This window comes from Macrotis lagotis, chromosome 4, assembly GCF_037893015.1.
Source record: "Macrotis lagotis isolate mMagLag1 chromosome 4, bilby.v1.9.chrom.fasta, whole genome shotgun sequence".
NCBI lineage: Eukaryota > Metazoa > Chordata > Mammalia > Peramelemorphia > Peramelidae > Macrotis > Macrotis lagotis.
Genome location: NC_133661.1, coordinates 173,220,428 through 173,240,493, shown reverse-complemented (window position 1 = coordinate 173,240,493; position 20,066 = coordinate 173,220,428). Strand labels below are relative to the sequence as shown.

The following is a 20,066-nucleotide window of genomic DNA, read 5'->3' as shown; positions in this document are numbered from 1 at the left end:
TAGGAAGTACTTGAGGTCAGATTCAAATCCAAAATTCACATTCCATATTTCAACCACTATGTTGCACAAGTTCTGGCAGATCTTATCAAGCTGAAAAGGCTTTCAGAACTGGCCAGGCAGTAGACTGTTATCTAAGAATTGACTAGCTGAGAGTAAACATCTCATCAACAAAGAGATGAACACCACATGATGAATATCAGTGGCCAAAGTAACTCATTAAATTGTCTCATGAGATATGGAAGATTCGGGATTGGAGATATCTATGTCCTAATAATATCCTCTCTCTCTCTCACATATAACTAGATCTCCGTATCTTCTATTTCTATAATCTATTTCTATTAATATTTCTACTTTTATCAGCATCATGCCCTTACCCTGTGGCCCCCAATCCTTTTTTTTTCCCATGGGGATGAGAGTAAAGTTAATATTGGTGGCAGAGGGGCGGCTAGGTGGCATTGGGGCGACTAGGTGGCACAGTGGCACTGGCCCTGGAGTCAGGAGTACCTGGGTTCAAATCCAGTTTCAGACACTTAATAATTACCTAGCTGTGTGGCCTTGGGCAAGCCACTTAACCCCATTGCCTTGCAAAATCTAAAAAAAAAAATAATGGTGGCAGAGAATCAGACCCAAAGTCACAGAATGTGTCAAATCCCTAAAAGTCAATCCTGAGAATTTGTGTAATTTTTTTTTTCTGGATGATAAATCACATGATTTGAAAATCCTACCCATTTTCTTTTTCCACTGAAGAACCTCTGGATTTCTCTTATGCTCTTTCTTATTCTATCTTGTGTTTCTTTTTTTAGTGCTGTACTCTCTCTCTTGAATTGTAAACTTCTTGTGAGATGGACTGTATCAGCTCTGATTTTTGTACCCTATGCTAGTCAGGCTGACAGTGGATAGAGCACTGGGCTGTAAGTCAGGAAGATCCTAGTTCAAATGTGGCCCCAAGTGTGACCCAGGGCAAGTCACTTAAACTGTTTACCTCAGTTTTCTAGTCTGTAGCTCCTATCTCCCAGGGTTATTGTGAGGAACAAATAAAATAATCCTTATACAGTACTTAATCCAGTACTTGATGTGTAGTAAGCACTATACAAATGCTATTATTATTAGGGCTGGTGATTTTAAGGTATCTAGACACACTAAGGTAATCTAATTGCAGGGTAAACTGAGAGCAGACAAGTTGAGTGACTGTCCTCACTCATTCACAGTCATCCCTAGGTTTCCTGTGTGACTTGGCCCTTTCACTGGGAGGTGAAGTTGCCAAGTAGGTGAACTTCAGGAGAGCAGCTCTGTCTAGGTAGCTGACTCCTAGATGACTGGCAGATCTGAGAGCCTGAATTCTAAGTGCACCAGTTTTAGGATTAGCAGCTATAACTAATCACAGTGGAAGTTCTTTTGGGAGCTAGAGGCTGCACACATGGCTATTTCCCATCACTCTGGGTACTTCTCCCTTCAGCTCCCATCTTCTTCTTCAGGCTGGAGGGACTAATCTTCTCAGTTTGCATCATATCTATAGCCTATCACTGGGCTATCCATATTATAGGTGCTTAATAAATGTGGAGTTGAATTTATGGTATTGGGGGAGATAGCAAAGGTTCTAACCAGTCCTAGGAAATAGAGGAATTTGTCAAGTTATCAACAAGAATTTTACTAAATGCCAGTGATGTGCCAGCATTATACTAAGTACACAGGGCATGGGGGAGGGAAGAAAATGCTGCCTTCTCAGCATTCATGACTTAATGGGGGAGACAACATGCAAAATATGTATAGGATCAATTGGAGATGACCTCAGGGGGAAGGCCCTAGCATTAAGGAAGACCAGGAAATGACTCTAGTTGAAGAAAATCAAGACGCAGAACAGAGGGAATTTAAGGACCCTTCTTTACTGCTGTTCGTCTAAAAGAATGCAATAGGGATTTAAATTTTTTTTAGCATTTTTGATAACTGCATTTGAATATAATTGGTTTCCTTTTTAATTTTCACTATTTTATGTATTTAAAAATATTATTCTGGGAAGAAATCAATAGGCTTCATCAGACTGACAAAGGGGTCCATGACACTTTAAGATCAGTAAGGCTAGTTTCAGTCAAATAACTGGGCAAGAATAAGTGATAAGGCAGGTATATGTTCCTTAGGTCCAGTAGCTAGTAGGAACACAAGATTTATCCTTAACATCTCTTAAACTAATTTTCTAAACATTCATTTGTATGATAAGGGATGTATTTGTGTGTGTGTGTGTGTGTGTGTGTGTGTAAGAGAGAGACCATTTTTGATATTTGTGCACACAGATGAAAAAGGGTGCTGTTTGTGTCCTAGGTAACTGTTTTGTTCTGTTTGGTAAAACTCCCAACTATTTCCAGGTCATCGAACAGCTGGCTAACCTGAACTAGAGCTCAGTGTTAGTCCCACGTAAGGGAAAGTGGAACATTTCTGAGGTGTGAGGATGCAGAGTAACAAATCTCCCTGACTAGGATGATAGAATGGCATTTCCTGACCCTGACCAAGGGCAACATCCTACTCCCATGGCCCCAGCACCCTGAAGCCAGGTCATCTTTGCCAGAGAAACAAAAATGGGGATGAATCCTGAGACTTGTCACTCCTTCCTCTGGCTCTGGAAGGGGGTCTGTAAAGGGCACTGAGGATAGCCATTATTCCCAATAATTCTCTATTTCCATGGAAGTATTATAACTAGGAGTTCTATCCCCCCTGGGGCAAATTGTTTAATGAAGGAGTATAGATGATGGGGAAGTGTGGGGAAATCCATCCTCTAAAACTTAGGATTTCTCTTGGTTAAGTAATACCACTTACCAAATCTTCATCCTCATCTAGTGCTTTATCTCAAGATACTTTCTGGCTCTGTTACTCTCTTCCTTTGTCGCTTCTGGACCTCCAGTTCTACTTTTACATTTCCTTTTATCCTAAACATCTTGATTGTATCATCTCTGATTCAGAAAACTGGCTCCTCTCAGTAAATCCCTGATCACTCTTTGCAGTACTGAATGTGACTTCTTCATATTTCTGATTTTATAGATCAGGGTGGAGAGAATATTCCTTGCCCTTCACTGCTACTTTTAGACCCTGTGTATAATACCAGCATTTAGCAACTTCTCCATGGAAGTTCACGCTTCCTCCATCTGTCATTCTATCTATATCCTGGTTGCTGTTACTTATCAGTCCTTGTGCATTTTTTCTTATGTTCGGCCCCTGGTTCAGTCTTGCACTTCAACCCATACTCTCATATATGGGAACTTTCCATTTCTGTTGTTCTTCTCAGTACCCTGCCCTTCCCCCTCTAAGGAACTGATACTCAAACTACCTTTTCTCAGGACATCTCATCTCCACCTACTATTTGTTCCTTGGATGATGGAGAGCTTTGCTGCCGTTCTCTTTGGAAAGCATTTGGCTAAGAGTAACCCTTTCATTTCTCCCCACTCCTTATCCCCCAAGGAAATCCAGCCCCTATTCCAGGAGACCCTTGGGCCCTGAAATATACCCCATGTACATCTCCAACTTGTCCTTCTCTTCTAATCTCCACTAGCCCTCTCAGGTATGCCTTCCTTCTTCCACTGATTCAAGCCAATGGAAGACCTCAATAATCTGTAACCTGCAATGCATGACCTTCCTCTCCCCCTGGATACCAGTGCATAGTTTACTTATAGCAAAAAGTATAAAATACCTTTATGAGGCCAGGTTCCATAGTGTCTTCTCCTGATGGAATGCAAGCTCCTTTAGAAAAAGGTCTGGGTGATTTTTCTGAAGAAGTGTGGGGAAGGGGAGGGTATCTTTTTTCCACTGCCAAGCAGAGTGCCACTACATAAAACTTGGAAGTATAATATAGGGGCTGGGGCATTGTGTATAAAATGTGCTTGGGGAGCTAAATTTTTATGTACCCTGGAGTTGGACATAACTGTTTATTATAGGTTCTAGGGAATCCAACGATATATTTAGCCAGTTTTACCAAAGCAATCCATTAATCTTAATGGGTATCTAAATAGTTAATTTAGTATTTGAAAGATGAGAAATGGAAAAATTCTCCAGCAACTGCAAAACTATATATTGTGTCCCAGGCAACTGTTTTATTTAGTTTGGGGAAGTGCCAGAGCCATTTCCAGGTTACCAAACAGCTAACCTGAGCCAGAGATCCCAGGGAGCTCCAGTTTAAAGCCAGTCCACCTGTGTAAGCAAAAGCCTGGGATACCTATTGGTAAAATTGTCTGGACATGCAGTATTGAATTTAGTTTAGGAAAAGCATCTGTTTAAGTGACCTATTGGACTGGTCAGAGATCTTAGTGCTATCCCCCAAAGGGTGACTAAATGTAAGAGTGTAGCCTTCATCTTCTATAGAGGCCCCAGAGAAGTAGAGCTACAGATGAATGGGGAGGTGGCAAACAAGGAAAAGACACAAGAAGGATAACAGGATGGATTCATTTTCCAAGTGGGAGAAGGCAAAAGCTCATTGTTCATACATGATGATGGAACATAATTTACTATGTCTTCTAACCCAGGGCTACCGCAAACTTATATTCAGAATATGAAACTTAAGTCCATAATATTGATGATGACTTCCGTAACAAATGAAAAAAGTCATGAATGTATAAAAAGATACTATGTCATCTCAAAATGGTGTTTGGAAGAATACATTTTGGGGGATAGTCAGAATTCTCATATTCTATATAAAGCCAATTTTATTGAAAGACCATTTTATTTTTCTGATAGGGGTTTATATAGGTAGAAGACTTATGGATTCTTGTAGTGTTGGCAGGGTCAGAAATCATAAGAATGGCCTGTTTCTTAGGATAAGAAAATATTTTTCAAAATATACTGTTAATCTCTTCTCATGCTTTTAACACAAATTTGACTCAAATCAGTGATGAATGGATGTACCTAAAACAAAAAATGTAAAAGACTGCCTTTTCTTCCAAAATGAAGACAGAGACAGAGGCTGTTTATCTGTAATTGGATTCCATTTAACAATGAAATATTCAGTTGATTAGGGAAAGGATAATAACTTTGTATAAATGTAATCATGTTGTTGTTTTTATTATCTTAATAGTTGCACCAAATTCATCCCAAATGCCACCAAATCAGTGGAAATTTCCTTTAGACTAGACCATTTCAAGTTCATTTGCTGATCCAGTGTTCTTCCAGGTTCTGATGCTTAGTGGACTGATGGATTCATGGCTGCTGCTTAGATATTAAACAGTTGTAGGCTTTTTTTAGGAAATTATCCTGCTGTACTTCATCTTATTTCTTGATTCCACATTTTTCATACTGCATTTTGAACTTTAAAGTTCCTCCCTTAAAATTCATGGTTTTAGGTCCCTGATCCAAGATCCTGGATTATCAGATCTTAACCTAGTGGGGTTATTGTTTGTTGTATTTTTAAGTATTTTGATAAATATTTTTAATATAAGTGATTTCTTCTGTATCCTATTTATTTTATGCATTTAAAAATTATTCTGATGAGTTGAAAAAAGATTAAGAACTCTCTTAGATCTGAATTATTAGTAATATTTCTTTGAGCCATCACCTGAACCCAGGACTTCTGGAAGGTCAGTTTTCTTTCTATTACAATAAATTGACTTAAAGCAGTGATGTCAGACAAATAGAAATGGATCCTTGCAAGCTGCAAATTGACTTAGAAAACCACAAATTAATGTTACTTATATTATATTTTTATTCATTTTGTCAGACATTTCCCAATTGCATTTTAATCTGATTCTGTTGGGTCTTATTGCTGCTGCCTGAATTTGACATATCTGCTTTAGAAATGTGAATTTTCATAATTGGTGAAGAGCCAGATATCCCCAGGCAGAAGTAGTGATGTATACATTCATTCAAATCACTCCAGGGTCTTAGGATAGGTAATGATTTTCAACATACAGGACTCTGGTATTCTTACATGTGCCCAAAGGTGAATTCTCAGGGACAGGAGAATACCAACTGGTCCCTAATAATGACTTGTGAATGGTTCCCTCCTCTCTCTTAAAAGAAAGAATCTTGTCAACTAAGTTTGGTTTTCTGACCGGTGAGTAAAAGATTAGGTTGTTAAAAGCCTCCAGAAGGAAACTCCATGTAGGTGGAGTCAATTTAAATGTAAGTTCTCTTGACTTTCTATGTAAGAAAGAATTCTTCTGAGAGAATGTGTGGAATAGTGGACAGACAGCTAGCCTTGGAACCAGTGAGATCTGGTTTTTAAGCCATGTTTCTTAACATGTAACAGACAATTCATTTATTCTCTCTAGGTAATTCTCTAAGATGAGGAAGAATGTATAGAGGAAAGTAGTGGTTATGCTTCTGTATGAAAGGATATAAGTTCAATTCTGGCCTTTGAAATTGTTAGTGATGTTAGACAAATCACTTAACTTCCTGGATCTCCATTTCCTTATCTGTAAAATGAGTCAAACTGAACTACATAGCCTCCCAGAGCCCTTCCAAGATCTAGGTACAACTGAACTTAAAAAATGCTCAGGGAAATGGGGGGCAGCAGTTAGGTGCAGAGTAGATAGAATAGTAGGCTTAGAATCAGGCACTTGCTAGTTGTATGACCCTGGGCAAGTCACTAAGGCCTACTTTCCCCAGTTCCTCATTTGTAAATGAGCTAGAGAAGGAATTGGTAAAACTCCAGTAACTTTGCCAAGAAAAACCTCACAAAGGGGTCCTGAAGAATTGAATATGACTGTAATAACTCAGCAACAAATGAATGGAAGGAGTTCCTACACCAAAGAAATTTCATTTCCAAACAAAAAAAAAATTCTTCATTTCCTTCTTGGTTTTGAGTTTTATCATTATAAAAAGAATAAGAAGCATATGAAGAAAGGAAATAGTCAGTTCTGTGATTTAAGATAGTCTGACCCTATTGCTAAATAAAAACTGAAAGTGGAGTTACTAAACTGAGATTTGACTTTGCTAATTCTCATTGTTTTAAGTAATGAATAAACACTTGGATACAGGTAGTACTGTTTTTTAAAGCATGGACTAGCCTCTTTTTAAATGTCTTTCAGTGAAGAATGGTGTACAGAATGCTGTTAGTAATGGAATGTTTAAGAGCCAGAAGAGACTTTTAGTTCAGTCTCCTCAGTTTAAAGATAATAAACTTGTGGTCCAGAGACACTGTTATTTGCTCAGGGTCATTGAACTAGTTGTGTGGCATTTTTAAAGTCAGACATTCAAATGGGACAGTCCCAGCTATCAGATCATTATTGAGGCAGGAATTGTAAGCAGGTGCAATGGGAAAGGCTAGAAGCCTGTTCCCTGCAGCTTCCACGGATGCCAGGGTGGTTGGACTTCATTGACCTCTTTGCTCTCTTGTTAGCAACTTGAAACACCTGTGCAGGCAGCAAGACCTGTGCCCCAATTCCTCCTTTGTGATTAAAGGCCAGGCCAATTCTTGAGAACCTGGGGGCAAAAAGCATTCATCAACTATTCCATTTCCTCTGCCCCTCTCCACTCCATTTCAGTTTTTAAATATGATATTCTAGAGACAGAAAATCTCTCTTGGTTAAAAAAAAAATCAACACCTGCACAAGGCTGTTTTTCATTGAAGTGTTTAATAGACTTTAACAATGGAAGCAATTCAAGTCTGACAAGTTGGCATCTGGGCCATTGCTGTTTTGGCTGATGTTGCAACCATAACCTCCCACAAGTCATCCATCCATGCATGGGTATGGCTATCCGAGACAAACTACAGGGCCAGTTTGGACCATGATCTGAGACAGTACAATCTTTCTTGTTCCAGGGAATAGAGAGTGGGGCATGTGTTTTGACATCTGGATTTCTCTCCTGTCATTTCCACTGTTCTTATTATAGGGAAGCATCTCGTGACAGGTGGTTTTCATTTCTGAATCATAATCGCAAACTCCTCCTTTGTTCAAAGGGCTGTTCAGTTTCATAGACCAAAAAAAAAGTGCTGTGAAACTTGGGAAGGTCAAGAATGAAGGAAAAGGATTCCTTGGCTTCATTTTCACCTATGTGTTAATTTGAACCCTTATTGGGTATAAGCCTGGGTTAGGTTGAGTTTCTTTGAATCATAGTTGATTATCCACAAACAGGATATGAGATGTGTATATGAATCTCTCAGGGGCAACTACAGAAGGGACATTATCTCTCATTAGACATGACTGAAATATGCCCAAGAAACTGTCCCCATGGAGTATACTGTAACATCTAAAATAGGAAAACTCTCTTCATGATCCTCTCCCTCCCTCCCAAGTAATGAAAGTATATTTACTTTTCATAGCAAGCCTTTGACCTATATATTATCTCATGTTGCTTAGGGGATTGGAGTGGGGGGAATATATGTTCCTGTATTGGGAAGCTATCTTTCCTTAAATGTCTAAGTTATTATTATTTTAAAAAATTTTCACACCTGGAAGACATTTAAAAGCCAATTGTGTGTATTCTGTTGCTCTTTCCCTCTTTTTCTTCTGAACTAATCACTTCTCACATACCCAGAAAAGCTGACTTGGTGATCTCCCTTAATTTTGTTGCAGTTCAGCAGAGTAGTTGCCCTGCTTGAGATATGCTATCAGCTATCCTTAACAAGTTTCTAGGATGCCATTTAAGTCAAGCACTTGCAAACAAACAGACATACATTAAAAATCCACTATCAGGGAGCTCTGGGAGTACATCTAGACTCAAAAAGAAGCTAGCATTTGCTAGATGAATGAGACAGAAAATTGATATACTTTTTGTTTCATTGTTATTGTTGCTGCTGTTTCTCATCAAAGACACTCAGTGACTGTCATTTTAAATCAAGAAAGAGGAAATGGAGAGGAAAAAAAATTCAAAGAATTTTTTCTTCCAGCAATTTGTTGACTCCATCACAGATCTTTTTGAGGTTGGGTCGGCACTCTCCATCCAGGCTGTAGAGGGCAGAGAGGAATTCCACATCTGCAAAGCTATTGAAAACATGGTTGATGCGTCCATGGGTCCTGGCAGTCAGGTGCCTCCCTACCAGCTCATGCACCAAATCTTTACACTCATTCAGGAGCTGGGAAAGCACATTCTTATCAAAAGTATACTCTACCTCATAGAAGCTCACGATGGTCATAGCTGTCTGATTTAGCTTCTTTCTGAGTTTCTCTACGATCTCCATCTCTTCTTGGTTGAACTGATTGTTTCGGTAGAGGATTCCAATTTTGATAGCCACTTTAATTAAGTCTTTCATGATCTTGTGGGCTTCTTTCTTGTTGTGAGTGTGTTCTTTGGTGACTTTGTAGAGTTCATCAAAGATCTCACTGCTGGTGTCATCAATAAGCATATTGGCCACGGTTTTACTAGCTAATTTGCTCAGTATTTTCTTTTGTGCTTGAAGGGCAAGGTTCTTTGAGCTAAATAAGTCAGGGCCTACAAAGAAAAAGAAAAAATTAAATTAGACTAAGATGTCTCTACAATAATAATAATTATTATTATAATTATAATAATAATTATTATTATATACATACACACACACTAACCCAACTTTTTGTTTCCAGCAATAATGCTACTTTGATATAGTGAAGGTTGGTGGGTTAGGATGTTTCTTAAAAAATAAAAATCCCTCCCTTTATTACTTAATACTTCCCAAGCAAATTCTAGTCTCCAGTCAATCCAGTCTTTTCACTGTCCCTCACATATGCTATCTCTCTGAGCTTCCCAAACTTTGCTCATACTGCTTTTCACTCCAATCATACTTGGAATATTCTTTCCCCTCTGCCTACCCAACTGCTAACCTTTAAGGTTCAGCTCACATCCTACCTCCTCCACCTAAACCTTTCTGGGTTTCTCCAACATATAATGAAGTTCCATGACCTTCAGTTGAGCTCACAATATTTTTGAGTTTGATACATAATTGTTCAACTATTTTATCCTTATTTCTCTACATAGATTAAACCTTTAGATGCAGGGATCATTTCTTTACTACTTTTATGTATCCAGAATCTGGATATGTGTCCAGAGCTGGATACAAACAAATATTCAGTAAATATTTGTTGACTGAATTTTAAATTTTCAATGATTTAGAATCTGGTCATTGGCCTCTAATAGTACCTGGACACAGTATGTGCTTAATAAATGCTTGAGTCCTTCCGGTGATCAGGAGTATCTAAATCACTGAAAATCACTTATGAGGATTAGGGTAATATCATGTCCTTATCATCAAGTATTATTGTTATTGAACATGAATCAATTTGTTCTTGGTAATTCAGAAGGTATTTTGGGATCTTGCAATGCTTTCAGAGTCCCTGTTTGAAAATCAATTTTCAATTTAATTGGACTCAAATATTTGCTGAGAGCCTATGAAGATAAAGAGCTGTAGAGAAGCAAAGATGAGGAAGGTACAATCCTGGTCTTTAAAGAACTTAACCTTTTTTGGGGAGAGATGATACATGTACATATAACTATTGACACAAAGTAGAAAGAAATAAGAGAAGAATGAAGTTTTGTAGTTCAGTACATTAGAGAGTAGATGTGCAGAAGTGGCAGTTAAAGGAGGAATTAATTTTACAAGTGAGGAAACTTGAGGTCCAGAGAGGTGACTGGCTCAAGGTTACACAGTGGTCATGGTGGGGAGAGAATCCAGGTCTCTTGACTCCCAGCTCTTTTGACTAAACCTTGTGGTTTCTAACTTTTACTCTTTTATTCAAATAAGATTTTTACAGTATCACCATGGTATACTGTAGTCTTTCCTTCCTATCAAAATATCAGATTAGACTTAGAAAGGGCTTTATAGGTCATCAAGTCCAACCTCCTCATTTTACAGTCAAGTCTCAGAAAAGTCAAGCAACTTGCTCAGGGTCACACAATTTTTAAGTGCCCAAGGTGGGATTAGAACTAAGATCCAACTAATGCTAAGTCCAGTATTATATCTGCTCTGCTACTCTTATTTGGCAATAAACCTGTGTTCTGGAGACAGCGTCCCATTTTTTTGTCTTTGATCACATTTCTACAATGTCAATTATGTCTATCTTTACTTGCTATTAATGTCTAAAAAGAGGAAGGTAAGTATTTTAGCTCTGCTTTTTTACTGCTTCCCACTTCTGTTCCACATGGGGGAAGACAGAAGGAGAAGAAGGGGTTTCGTTAGCTTCAGTGTGACTATTTTGTTGGCTCCATGACTACTTGCCAAATCACCACCTGACTATTTGAATGAGGGTGTTTAAAAATCTCCTGTTTGTGCTCTTTCATGATCACTTTCACTACATTTTTAAAGTTTAAAAACTGTTCTTCCACTTTAAAAACAAAACTGCTCACAGTCTGGCATCCATTTTCATTCATTCCTACATCATCAAGCAGCTGGCTTCCTATGATTCAATTTATAACACGTTCCTTTGTACCTCTGTCTCTTCCAAACATTTAGGCTCCAGAGCTCTGTCTGCATCTTAGGTCATGAGTATGAAGCTAATTAGATTTTAGGACACCACCTGAGTGACCTAGATGTTAAATTTCCTAGTGTACTGTCTCCAGAAATTTCATTTAACATTGGTCCTCCCATTATGCCCCTTGATCACGGGCTCCATCCCTCTAACCCTCACTCTGAAGTTTGCTACCTTTGTATTTAAGCAGGCAAGTCACGATGTGTCTTTTACTATCATTCAAGATCTAGCTAGCTGTCTTCCACACCTAATTATTGATTTTCTAACTTGGTTCTGTCTGCCCTTTGTGTGCCCTTCCCTTGAAGTCTGCTGGAGAAGAGACTATCTTGCATTGCCTCTAAGGTCTTCCTGTCCTACCTCAGCCACTCTTGTTTGTGGAGGGGAAAAAAATTCATTCTCCTTAGGTTATTTTGTGTAGGTGAGAGAACACAACACCTGAGGGACATATATTTATACTTGGGTACCTTAACCCAGCCTGTTCCAGTTCTATTCCTGGACTAGGTTTGTCCTTGAATTCTCAGTTTGAAGTTAATTGTGACATTTGATTGCCTAATTCTGTATATTAATTAACTCAAAATCACTAGGACATAGATTTCAGTTATACTAAATTTCTATAAAATTAATTCTCATTAACTACAGCTCTGCCTAAAAACTGATTGTTCTCTTCCTCTACCCCTCCCCTCTCTCCTCTCCACTCCACAAGTTGTTCTTTGTACCTCTGGAGCTGTCTCTGTTCAGACTACAGATCTTTCTTCCTCATTTATCCCTTCCTTAGGTCTTCTGACTCACCCAGATGAGTGCCTGTCCAGGCTTCCAGACATAGACTCAATAAACACTCAAGTACAACTCAAACACAAATCCATCAGTACCCTTATCAGTATATACTTCCTCTCAAACACTCAGAGCCACAATCCCTCCTCAGTCATGAAATCTTCTTTCTGAAGAGTTTATCAATTTTGCTGTTCTGAAATCTCTGGAATGGGGATGCAATTGACTCCCACAATGACTTTTCTAAGTATTAGAAAATACAAGAAAACTGCATTGATAAATGAGAACCAGCTTCAGGAATTATTCATTATCCTTGATGCTTTTGGAGTGGGCAAGGAAGGTGGAGGGAGAAGTAGACAGCATGATATATGGATAAAGTATTAGAGGAGGCTAGGTGGTGCAATGGATAGAGCACTGGCCCTGGAGTCAGAAGTACCTGAGTTCAAATCTGGCCTCAGACACTTAGTCTGACACTCAGACACCTAGCTGTGTGGCCTTGGGCAAGTCATTCTAACCCCATTGTCTTGCAAAAAAAAAAACTTAAAATTTTTTTTTTTTTTAAGTATCAGATGAGGAGCCAGGAGATCTAGCTTCCATTCCTGGCTGACTAGCAATTTGACCTGGGGAATATAGCAAATAATAATAGCTCACATTTATACTTTGTTAATTTTGTAGTACTTTCCTCACAATGACTCTGTAAGGAAGTTAGAACAAATACTGTCTCCATTTTATTTTATAGTTGGGAAAATTGAGGCTTAGGGAGACTAAGTTGTTTTTCCATGTTTACTGAATTTGTCCAGGCAGTTATGTGGCACAGTGAATCGAGCACTGATCTTGGAGTCAGAAGGATGGGAATTCAAATCTGGTCTCAGACACTTGACATTTACTAGATGTGTGACCTTGGGCAAGTCACTTAACCCTGACTGTCTTATATCCATGGCCATCTCCAGTCATCTTGATTCATATCTGGCCTCTGGACCCAGATGGCTCTGGAGGAGAAAGTTAAGCTGGTGACTTAGCACAGCACTCCTTCCCTAACTCAAATCCAATTCATATGCTTGTCATGGCATCACCTCCCTGATGTTGTGATCTTCTTCAAGAATGAAGGACAGGGGCGGCTAGGTGGTGCAGTGGATAGAACACCGGCCCTGGAGTCAGGAGTACCTGGGTTCAAATCCAGCCTCAGACATTTAATAATTACCTAGCTGTGTGGCTTTGAGCAAGTCACTTAACCCCATTTGCCTTGCAAAAAACCTAAAAAAAAAAGAGTGAAGGACAAACATCACTAAATTTGCCATCTAGCTATGAAAACTGGATTTGAGATAATATCAATATATATTGAACCAGCATTGTTCAGTAACTAATAAATTGGAGGGCAGAAAGCAAATGGTTTACTTGGTTAAGATTGGACAAGGAGTGAATAAGGATAAGATGGCAAAGACAGAAAACAATATATTGGTGAATTAGATATAGGATCTGGGCTCAGTTGGGAAGAAAGAGAAGATTTAGAGTAGAGATAATAAAGCATGCTTGGGGCCTGTGAACTTGTTTTTTTTTTAATTTGATAACTGCATTTCAGTATACCTGGTTTTTAAAAACATTATCAGATAAGGGATTCATAGACTTCACTAAAATGTCAAAGGGTTCCATGACACAAAAAAATAAAAGTAAGAACCCTTTCTCTAAAGGTTTTCTGTGAAGTCAAAGTATAGTTTTTTTGAAGACTAGAAGAAGGGGGGGGAGAGAGAGAGAGAGAGAGAGAGAGAGAGAGAGAGAGAGAGAGAGAGAGAGAGAACCAAACAGAGACATAGACAGAGAGACAGAGAGTGTGTTACGAAGTTATAATGAGAGAAAGGATTTTCAGAGTTCTGGGTCACAGAGGTATAAGAGTAATGAATGAATGATGAATGAGTGATTGAATCTAGAGTAAGACCATCTCATTGGGTGATTATAGGGGAGTGAATAGGTCTGACTGAAGAGGCTGGTGAAGTATGAAGGTAAAGTGTTCAAGGGGACATCCATTTATATACTGAAGCCCCCAAGTATAAATGTGGGGGGTAGAGATGGAGAGGATCATTACAAGATAAGTGCTGAACTCTATGAGGAAGGAATGAAAAGAACCTAAGAGTAGGTAGATAACACTTTGCACTTATTAGCTATGTGACCTTGGGCAAGTCATTTAACTCTGATTGTCCCCCCCCACCCCCATCTCCAGTAGTCCTGATTCACATCTAGTCACTGGGCCCAGATGCCTCCAGAGGAGAAAATGAGGCTGGTGACTTAGCACAGCATCCCCACACTCAAATCCAATTCACATGCTTGTCACATCACTTCCTTGATGGCATGTCATCTTCAAAAATGAAGGACAAATTATCTTTAACAAGGAACTAGCCAGGGTGACATATATATATATATAACTCTTAAAGGAGGAGAGATAGATGAATCATGGTTGCAGATAATCTAGAAGTAGCAGAGTGGAATAATGTATTAAGTAATACCCTGTATTGGAGAAAGTTAGCCAGGGGATGAAGTGTCCTAGGGAAATTTGGTTTCTCTCTGAGAAACAAAAAATGAAAAATCTGCAAGAAAAAGAGGGTCTAGAATCAAAGGAAATTTATTAATGCTAAAATAAGGGTATTTCTCAGGGTAAGATAGAAGTAAAAGGAGGGCTGATGAGAACTAAAACAAGAATGTGGAGAGTGGTAACAGGGAAGACGGAGACTTTTCCATTGCAGTTGGTGACTAAATTATAAGACTCAAGAAAGGAAGAATTGGGAGGTTGCTAGCAATAGCACAGGGCAAGGACCAGTTGAATGGACCCCCACACTTAAGTTTCTGTGATGGAGTATAAAGTGTCTGTTCTTTCTCTAAGCACCGGAGAAGAAGAGACTGTATCAATAGGGAGATCAAGTCAGACATCAAACAATTAATCAACAGCATTTATTAAGCACAAATGCCAGGTGATGCATGAGAATATAAATACAACGAATGAACCAATTTCTACATACAATGAACTTATATTATGAGTGAGACAACAAGGAAATATAAATATATAATTAAAATAAAGAAAATAATTTACCTCAAGGTAACTTGGGAAAAGAAGGCATTAGCAAATGAAGTGAGGAGGGGGGTTAAGCAAAGACTTTCAGTAGAAAGTGATACTTGAGCTGCATCTTAAAGGAGAAAAGAGATTCTATGAGGTAATGGAAAGTGAAAGTGAGGAGTGCATTCCTGTCATGTAGGATAGCCAGTGCAAAGCAACCTTTATTGCTCCAGTTCTGCTTTTAGACTGGACTTGTGCTTAACACTGAGAATACAAACAAAAACATAAGATAGTCCTTGTGTTAACTATATTCTAAAGATCAATGAGAATAACTGGCAAAGAAATTTTTAAATTACCCATGGGAACAAATGAAGTCATCGAGAGAACACATTTAGAGAGATTAGTGACCCTGGATAGACCCTTAGGGAACACCTACAGATTTGGGGCTGGGTGTGGGAGGGGGTGATATGATGATAAATTATCACAACACACTGAGGAGGAGGGTCATAAGAATGTCATGAAAGCCCAGAGAAGAGAGTGGTTGGTCAATAGTGTCAAGTGCAGCAGGAAGGTTGAGGATAAGAACTGAGAAAACATTAGATTTGGCAAATTGAAAGATCATTGGTAATTTTGAAGAGAGCAATTTCAGTTAAGTGGTGAGGCCAGAAGCCAGATTGTACTGGGTTGAAAAGGTAGTGAGAAGAGAGGAAATGAAGACAGTTGTAATACCTAGTGATCCAAAAAGTGTAGCCTCACAGTCCTTAAGCTAACAGGTGGGCATGATACACACTCAAATCAGTCTTTGGATAGTCTGAAGTTCCAGTGGTATAGGAGCTCTACATCTTTGGCTTAGGACCTATGGTGATTCAGTTCAGTACAAGGAAGGACGAACCTAGTAATTAGAGCTGCCTTGAGCAGGCATGCTCTTTGTAATTGGAGGTCACCAAATGATGGTTAGATGATCACTTTCTTGGAATATTATACAGGAGATCTGTATTCCAAGTGGAGCCCTAGCATACTGAGACTCAGGATCAGAGAGATGTTGTCTTTTGATATTATACCTTTAAAAGGATCACAAAGATTATAAAGGCTTTCCTGAAGACAGGGAATCTTTAGAACTTTAATAGACATTCTGGGGATGTAGTTTCAGTTTATTCAGGAGAAATAATTTTGTTTGGTATTTCTGATGTTGAGTAAAATGTGAATTCTAAAGAATCAAAGGGAAAAATCATTCAAAGAGGGAATGTAGACATCCAAGAAAACCTATTACCTTCTGAATGCATCCTGGCCAAGGGGAAGTAAAGTATCCTAACCTGTAGGGAGAGAAGCTTACTTAACCAGAGCCCTTCCCAGTGGATGGCAGAATAAGAGGTGTCCTCACACCCTATACCAAGATAAGATCCAAATGGATACAGGATTTAGACATAAAAAACAATATTATAAGCAAATTAGAAGATCAAGGAGTAGTTTACCTGTTGGATCTATGGAAAGGGAAGCAGTTTATAACCAAGGAAGAGATGGAGAACATCACTAAAAACAAACTAGATGATTTTGATTACATTAAATTAAAAAGCTTTTGCACAGACAAAACCACTGTAACCAAGATCAAAAGAAATGTAGTAAACTGGGAAACAATCTTTACAACTAGTATTTCTGACAAAGGACTCATTTCTAAAATATACAGAGAACTGAGTCAAATTTTTTTTTTAAAAAACAAGCCATTCCCCAATTGACAAATGGGCAAAGGATATGCAAAGGCAATTTACCGATGAGGAGAACAAAGCAATCCATAGTCATATGAAAAATTGCTCTAAATCATTACTTATTAGAGAAATGCGAATTAAAGCTTCTCTGAGGTACCACCTCACACCTTTCAGACTGGCCAATATGACCAGAAAGGACAATGATCAATGTTGGAAGGATTGTGGGAAATCTGGGACACTAATACATTGTTGGTGAAGCTGTGAACTCATCCAACCTTTCTGGAGAGAAATCTGGAATTACACCCAAAGGGCAACAAAAATGTGCATCCCCTTTGATCCAGCAATACCATTACTGCATCTGTATCCTGAAGTGATGATGAAAAAGGGTAAAAACATCATTTGTACAAAAATATTCATAGCAGCCCTGTTTGTGGTGGCAAAGAAATGGAAATCAAGTAAATGTCCTTCAATTGGGGAATGGTTTAACAAACTGGTATATGTATGCCATGTAACACTATTGTTTCATTAGAAACCAGGTGGGATGGGAATTCAGGGAAGCCTGGAGGGATTTGCATGAACTGATGCTGAGTGAGATGAGCAGAACCAGAAAAACACTGTACACCCTAACAGCAACATGGGGGTGATGATCAACCTTGATGGACTTGCTCATTCCATCAGTGCAGCAGTCAGGGACAATTTGGGGTTGTCTGCAATGGAGAATACCATCTGTATACAGAGAAAGAATTGTGGGGTTTGAACAAAGACCAAAGACTATTACCTTTAATTTAGAAAAAAAATTGTATCTTATTATGTAATCTTGCTATCTCTTATACTTTATTTTTCTTCCTTAAGGATATGATTTCTCTCTTATCACACTTAATTTAGATCAATGTATACCATGGAAACAACGTAAAGACTGGCAAATTGCCTTCTGTGGGGGGTTGGGGGGAGGGAAGCAAGATTAGGGGAAAAATTGTAAAACTCAAAATAAATAAAATCTTTCAAAGGAAAAAGAAATAAGAAGTGCCCTTGAAGACAGAACCTCAGTTGAAGGATACAAGTAGGGCTTAGTAAGTCCTTAATAAGGCAGGAAGTACTTTATCCCTTTTCTACAAGGAGGGGCTTACTAACTACAGCATTTCCCAGAAAGGAAGAGATTGAAGCAGAGAGAACCCGAGGGGATAATAGCACGATGATTGTCACCAGAAGATATTACAGTTCTGCATCAGAAGCATGAGTTGCCATATGTATGCTCCATATGGTGCATGTTCTATGAATGATCCCTATTTACAACTGCTCTTCCCATTAAGGGGGATATATAGATGATATAGATATAGATAGATAGATGATATAGATATAGATAGATATAGATATAGATATTATATATATGGGAAAATAAGTTCCAAGTTATTTAGAAGTTCTATAATCATTTTAATTTTTTGATGCTATTTCTTTAATTGCTTTTAACCATGTCTTATGGCTGATTAGGAAAAATAAATACTTGAATTGGGGGGGGCTCATAAATTAAGATTTTGAAAGGATTCTTGATGATTGATGGGTTAGAAGATCCTGGAAATTATAATTCTAGTTTCTTCAATTAAATCTCATATGGTATGATTATGAGGTCCTTTATCATCCTAGTTACCTTCTTTCTGATCTATCAATTTCAAACCTAAAAAGTTACACTAAAAAATGATCATAATACTGCAGATATGGTTTGAACAAGGAGAATGACTACTGCAAGACCACTACCTTTCTCATTCTTGATGTTTTGCTTCTCTCTCTCTCTCTCTTTTTTTTTTTAAGGTTTTTTTTGCAAGGCAAATGGGGTTAAGTGGCTTGCCCAAGGCCACACAGCTCGGTAATTATTAAGTGTCTGAGACCAGATTTGAACCCAGATACTCCTAACTCCAGGGCCAGTGCTTTATCCACTACGCCACCTAGCCGCCCCTGTTTTGCTTTTCTTAATGTAGCCTAAGATTGCTCTGACTTTGCAGGCCACTATATCACACACCTTTAACTCATATTAAGTTTGTAGTCCACTAAATTCCCCACAATTTCAGGTGAATTACTATGTAGCCAAGCTTCCACCATCTTGTACTTGTCAAGTTGATCTTTTTACATTTAGCTTACTAAATTTCATCATAAATCTGGAAAGTATAATTTTATATTGGTTATGTGGACCATGGGAATTTTCTATGATCATTTTCTATGACTATAAGATTGGGCTGATCTATTGATCTGAATTGGGGGGGGAGGAATTTCTGCTCAGAGACTTCCCCACAATAATGAAGTCACAGGTCTGCATCCTCCTCTGCTCCTCAGTACCTCCCTCTCCTATCAACCAAATCATCTCATTAGTTTTGGCTGAATGAGTAAGCTGGGGACAAGTAGATAGAGTCCTGAACTCAGAGTTAAGAAGATCTGAGTTCAAGCCAGCCTCAGACACTCAAAAAGTCTATGACCCTGGGCAAATTATTTCATCTCTGTTTGCCTCAGTTTCCTCAACTGTAAAATGGGGATAGTAACAATGCCTATTTCACAGGGTTGTTGTGAGGAGTTTAGCACAGTTTATCCTTCCTCCCTCTCTCCTTCTTTCCCTCCCTTCCTTCCTTCCTCCCTCCCTCCCTTCTTTACTTCCTTCCTTCCTCCTGATAATCCAATGTGTTATCTATCCCTCTCTGTGTTGCATCATCTGCAAATTTGATAAACATTCCATGCATTTATCCAAGTCACTGACAAAAATGTTAATAGCATAGGATGAGGCATTCTACTAGAAACCTTCTTCCAAGGTAACTTGGAACAACCATTAATGACTATTTCTTTAGGTCTAGATTTCCACACTCAGAGATCCTGGGATGAAATCACAGATGAGGATCCTTCTCCCCACAAAACAACAATAACAACAAAATAAATTAACCTCTCATTTGGTTGGTGGATCCAACCAAATCCACCCATATATAATGCTCTAGACTAGAAGTGTCAATATGCAAGCATCAATGGGCCTGAACCAGATTAAAATGCAATTGGGAAATAATTAACAAAATAAAAAATATAACAGTTTTATAATTTAAACCTAAGTTAACTTGTAGCCCGTGTGCATTAGTATAACACCACATCTCTTCATCTTTTTACACAAAGATGAAAGACTTTGTCAAATGCTTCCTTAAAAATCCAGGCAAAACAGAGTTATAATAT

At 38.5% G+C, this 20,066-nt stretch overlaps 1 protein-coding gene across 1 annotated transcript in view; it reads right to left on the bottom strand.

The window, feature by feature from the left end:
- Positions 1 to 2,243: 2,243 nt before the first annotated feature.
- Positions 2,244 to 20,066, bottom strand: part of TNFAIP8L3 (TNF alpha induced protein 8 like 3) — a 34,898-nt gene continuing 17,075 nt past the window's right edge. The window contains exon 2 of the mRNA XM_074234681.1: positions 2,244 to 9,348. Within this exon, the coding sequence (XP_074090782.1) occupies positions 8,786 to 9,348 (563 nt within the window). The 3' untranslated portion in view covers positions 2,244 to 8,785. The remainder of the gene's footprint in view (positions 9,349 to 20,066) is intronic.